The sequence below is a fragment of the Olea europaea genome, chromosome 6 (genome assembly GCF_002742605.1).
Source record: "Olea europaea var. sylvestris chromosome 6, O_europaea_v1, whole genome shotgun sequence".
Classification (NCBI taxonomy): Eukaryota; Viridiplantae; Streptophyta; class Magnoliopsida; order Lamiales; family Oleaceae; genus Olea; species Olea europaea.
Genome location: NC_036242.1, coordinates 12,785,835 through 12,791,596, shown reverse-complemented (window position 1 = coordinate 12,791,596; position 5,762 = coordinate 12,785,835). Strand labels below are relative to the sequence as shown.

The 5,762-nt window shown below is 30.6% G+C and overlaps 1 protein-coding gene and 1 non-coding gene across 2 annotated transcripts in view; both read right to left on the bottom strand.

The window, feature by feature from the left end:
- Positions 1–208: 208 nt before the first annotated feature.
- On the bottom strand, positions 209–289 carry TRNAL-CAG. Its single transcript has one exon. It is a non-coding gene; the product is annotated as a tRNA-Leu (tRNA).
- A 4,846-nt stretch (positions 290–5,135) lies between these two features.
- Positions 5,136–5,762, bottom strand: part of LOC111395171 (heterogeneous nuclear ribonucleoprotein 1-like) — a 6,403-nt gene continuing 5,776 nt past the window's right edge. Inside the window, exon 4 of the mRNA XM_023021174.1 lies at positions 5,136–5,162. Within this exon, the coding sequence (XP_022876942.1) occupies positions 5,136–5,162 (27 nt within the window). The remainder of the gene's footprint in view (positions 5,163–5,762) is intronic.

Genomic DNA, 5,762 nt, shown 5'->3' with positions numbered 1-5,762 from the left:
CAAAAATGAAAAGATTAGAAACCTCTGACAATTTTCTCTAAATTTAATACAAGTATTGATGAAAATGAAAAATTATTATCAAGACTAAAAACACTGCATATTTTAGTTTTTTAGGAGTTATTAAAAGGACAAATTTTATAGCGGGCTTAGAAAACATGGGTTTTTCTCCAGGCCCAATCCAAATCAAGAATCTGCAGAAAAACAAGTTTGTCAAGAATGGGATTCGAACCCATGCCCTTTCGGACCAGTACCTGAAACTGGCGCCTTAGACCAACTCGGCCATCTTGACATGTGGAATGCTTAGTTCAAATTCAAGAATAACAACACAAACAAAAATTAATACCATGCATAAAAACTTTTAGGACCTATTCCAGCCACATTATTTTCAAAAAAATATATTATTCAACAGTGATTTGATATCATTTCAACAACACATTCTTTTATAAAATAATATTACACACAAATTTAAAACTTTTCCTTATTTTTAACTATACATTTTCCATTGATTTGATATGAATAATGCATTTTTTTCTAGAATGTGGTTCAAAGATGGGCTTAACAAAATCAAGAAGAGAGAAAACTGCACTTTTTGTCGCCAATCGTTACAAATTTATTGCTACACTCAACCTTTTCTGGTTCAAGAAACCTTTAACTAAGCCCTCGTTTATCGTCATTTACTTTATATTTTTTCCTATTATTTTTTTACGGTACTCATTTTTAACCATACATCTTCATTAAAATAATATTACACGTAAATCAAAATTTTTCTTCTATTTTAACCACACATTCTCTATCAAATTACTATTCCATAATACGTTTCTTCAAATTAATGGGAACAGGGCCTTAATATTAAACGACATCTTTCATCCATTTTCGTCATTAAAAATTGTGGCTTCCATTAAATTCTATTTCATTTCTCTTTCCAATTTTCAACAACACAATCTTCCATAAAATAATTTTACACATAAATCGAAAATTTTTCTTTTGCTTTTCAACCACTCAAGGGGTGTTTTGTTTGCCGTTTTTGTTCTTAGTTTTCAAAAATGCTCAAAACGTGTTTGATCACTTGTTTCTGAAAAAAAAAGAATAAATTTATAACTGAAAACGCAAACGATTTTTTTTTCTATTTCAAGTATTTTCAGTTAAAAAACTCAAAACGTAGAAAAACCTCAAAACACGCCGTTTTCTTTTCTTTTTCTTTTCTTTTTTTACCATTTTTAAAATAGTAAATTCATCAAGTTTAAAATTTTAAAATATATATTATGTGGTAATATATTAGCATAAAATTATTATGTTTTACTAAATAATCAAATTAAATGAATAAATGTCATAAAATTTTTTCTAAAAATTTATTATTTATTATTTTATTTTGTTAGCAAGAAAAATAGTAAATTCATCAAGTTTAAAATATATATTATCTGGTAATATATTAGCATAAAATTATTCCATTTTACTAAATAATCAAATTAATTGAATAAATGTCATAAAACAGTTTCTAAAGATTTATTATTTATTATTTTATTTTTGTAGCAAGAAAAAATAGTAAATTCACCAAGTTTAAAATATATATTATCTAGTAATATATTAGCATAAAATTATTTATATTTTACTAAATAATCAAATTAATTGAATAAATGACATAAAACAATTTCTAAAATTTTTAAACCAAACGCATTTTCTAGTTTCTATTTTAAGAAACCGTTTTTCAAAATGACAAACAAAACATGTTTTCTATAATTCGAAAATAGTCCCTCAAAACAGAAAACTAAAAATGAATTCAAGACAGAAAACGGAAAATGAAAACGCTCCCTCATTTTTCAAAAAGCATCATTCCACCCATTTTCATTTCCAAAAATGGGTGGCCAAACGGAGGCTTACCACTTACCATCATCTTTATACCCTTGTGTTGAACCTCATTTTTTTGGGAAAGATATATTTTGAAATAATAATTTTTTTTTTTTGGAAAATGTGATTATAAATAGAGAAAACTTTTGGGTTTATATGTAATATTATTTAGGGAATAATTTGTTTTTGAAAATGAGTTTTGGAAAAAAAGAAAAAGAAAAAAAGGAACCTCAAACAAAGGTTAAGTAAACAAAAATTGAAGAAAACAAAAAAAAGGAAAAAAAAAGTTGTGACAAAAGTCTCAAATCATTGCAAAATGAAAAAAAGAAAAACAAATTAAAAGTGAAGGAGAAAACGCATTCTTCCTCGAGAACACTAACCCAATCACCTACCCTCTCAATGGCGAATTCAGGTGAGCACCAACAGTCACTAGATGGCTGCTTGAGCGACCAGAGCGGCATCCTATATAAGGAAAAAATATTTTTCAATTAAGTCAGCACAAGCGACCACAAGAATTTACCGAGTGCTAGTTTCATTCCTGCACCTCCTTCCACCCCACGCAACTCCCATCTAAAACCACCACAACTTCACAAGTTATCAACAAGTCGTTGCGGCAAGCACCCCCACCCAACCATCACTACAACCTCCAAATATTTGTCAATTCTCCCATACGCAAAACAAAGCAAATTTTTTTTATTAACGAGATATTACTAACGGTGAATATCACCGTGATTATCAACTCACTTCTGTATGTGATTATCGATGACAATGTTGATTGCAATCATCAATGGTAAGGCATTGGTATGATGAACAAAATTATATATATATATATAATACTATCAACGGATAAATAACAATTATTTTATTTTGTAGCCGGTATCTAGTTTGAACCGACTCTGCATGCGACCTTACAGTTTACATTGGTTAGGTTACTGGCTCAATAGTGGAACATGCACTGGCTAATTAATTGGCATTTTTACTCGCAGAGTCCTGCTATGAGTTGGACATGTCACTGGAAAATGATAAATGAAATGACGTACCATTTTCATTTCAATCTGTCAGATGTTTTGATATAATTTTTGACATAATGACACATCGCTTTTTATCATTGAACAATTTAAAATGCAGTCAATTTTTTCATTCAATCATTTACTATCGCATACATATCTGTCAATCTTTCTGTCATTTTCCTTCTGATGAAGTAGATTTATCCTTTTTCAATTTTTTTTTGGCCAACTTAATGATCACATGCTAGCTGGCTATGTACCAATCCATTAAAAGATGGCATGGGGTAGTATGCCATGCAATTAATGTCAACTTTAATACATAAAGGATCTGTTTGAGTCACATTATTTTAAAAAAAATACATTTTTAAATAGTGATTTGATATCATTTCAATCATATATTTTTCAATAAAATAATATTACACGCAGATCAATTTTTATTTTTATTTTAACCACACATTTCCCATCAATACACTATTCAAGAATGCATTATTACCAAAATAATGTGATTCAAACACCCCCTAATACTTTTCTTGTGAATTTTATTATTGAAAAGAAAANTTCAAGAATGCATTATTACCAAAATAATGTGATTCAAACACCCCCTAATACTTTTCTTGTGAATTTTATTATTGAAAAGAAAAGTTACATTTTCCATTCGACATGTAAAATAGCTAAAAACCGAAGGATCAATTTCGCGTGCTTTAATAACTTGTACTTATTTTGTATATATTTTTATTACTAATTGAGGGCGGGGACCTTACTAGCTATTCCTAGTGTGCTTCTAACCTATGAATTTGTAATCATGCTACAAATATTGTCCCTTCGAGGGGCAACAACTCTATTAACCCCCTAACCCAACACACACGTGAATGAAGTTATGGTGCTTTACTTATTATAACACGTTTTGTACAAGAATTCCAATTTTTTGGCATTTTTCTCCCACTCTTTGGCTTTTGAAGTCGTCTTGAATGAAACCCACTCAAAAAAAGATTAACGATAATCTACTACATTTCGTCGATGTTACTATCTGTAAGAGAGTACGATACAACATATCCTTAAATAAAGTGTATTTTTAACAAAATTTTTGAAAATTCAAAAATTATTTCTAAAATTAAGAAACTGCTTTCGAACATGGTTAGATAATATTATTAGAAACTCTTCTACTATAAAAGTAGAAATTTTGTCAATATGAGCCCGAAGATTATCATAGACTAACAAGATAGAATTGGGCCACTAACCTGATGGTCCAGTGGGCCGAAAGTAAAACTCGTTCGTCAAGTCTCTGCACAGCAATAAACTGTAAATCTGGTTTCTCCATCCATCCATTTTGCTCACTTCTCTGATCAATTCTTGAAACCTTGCTCGGATCTCTCCAAAACCCAGAACCATAAACGTTCATCTGATCCCTCTCTTCTCTTCAACAAATTCTTAAAAAGTAAAATTTATTATTTATTTCTTTGATGTGCATTTGGAATGGTTCTGATTTGATCACGACCTGTAGGGGAGACAAATTAAGGCAAAAGGTTGTATTCCCTAATCAAAGAAGTGGGTATGTGTCGAAAAACTTTTTGTTACAATTTTCTTATTTTAGTTTTTAACGCGCCATTTTCTTGATGTAAAGGGTCCAAACAAAATTCCGTTTAAGATATTTTTTATGTAAAGATTCAATTTTTAATTTCCAAGTCCCTTTGATTGAATTTAGGGTCTTGTGTTTGCTTTGTTAATTGGTGAGCGTTAAAAGCTATAATAATCTTTTGCCTAGGCTTTTCAGTTATTAGGCTTATGGATTTCGAATAAAGAGACAATGTTAATGTACTAGAACAGTATTAGATGTACTAACGGCCACTTAACATTCTTCAGAAGATGGCTTTCTACTTTCTAGATGAGAGCTGTTCAAACATGAGTTTACTTGTTTTCATTGAAGCAGATTATGTGAAAGAACATATGTTAGTAAATGATATCACACTATTGATGTGGTATTCACATTTAAGTTATTCACTTATAGTGAAACATGCATCACTTTGAGTGCTCTTCCCTTATTTCGACCATGAAAATTGTCGTTAAAATGTTCTATGGTCGTGATAATCTGTGATGTTGTGTACTGTCTTGGTCTGATTTGAGCAGTTTTCTATCTGAAAATTGTCATGATTGTGTTTCTTGTTATTCCTTTTGTGTGATTGACTTTGATGCAAGATTTGTTGCGAGATCTCTGGTCAATTAGCTTTTGGGAGATTTGATAAATGTTGACCAGAAACTATTCTGTCTGGAGCATGTGGGCTCTATCTATGATTCTATATTTGCATTTCCATACTGTTGTTAAACCACCCCATTACGTTAAAGACATCTTTTTTCACCCTGACATTATAAGCCTGAGAAATGCGGACCTTTCTCTTTATTGAAGTTTCATTTCCTTGAACATTAATGGGGATTATTTATAAGATTGGAGAGAAGGGTCTTTACAGTCCAGGAGGATGGAACATTTGCTAGTTGTAGATTAAGAACAATATGTGACGGATGCCAGTCAACGATAGAGTAGCACTTGTTAAAACTTTGCATAGTTAATTCCATGAAGAGTTTTTGTGCTATTCTTTGTTCAAACGTATGTAATGAATCGGTGCACCAAGGAGAATGTCTCTATTCCAAGTGATTGACAGTGCTTTATTTTAGGCCCTCTGGATACAATATTGTTTGTATTCTGGTGATGGAAACTTTGGTTCATGTGACAACTGATATTATTCAAGAGACATAAATAGTATAGTATCTAATGGCTTCATTTACTTCATAATAAAAGTATGGTGCTTCTGACTCTTTGTAGGTGTGTGTGTATCTTCACCAAATTTACTTTACATAGTGACTGTTGTGACTCTGTGTTTTTAAGTGGATCTATTTCTGAGCTTATATTGCTATAAT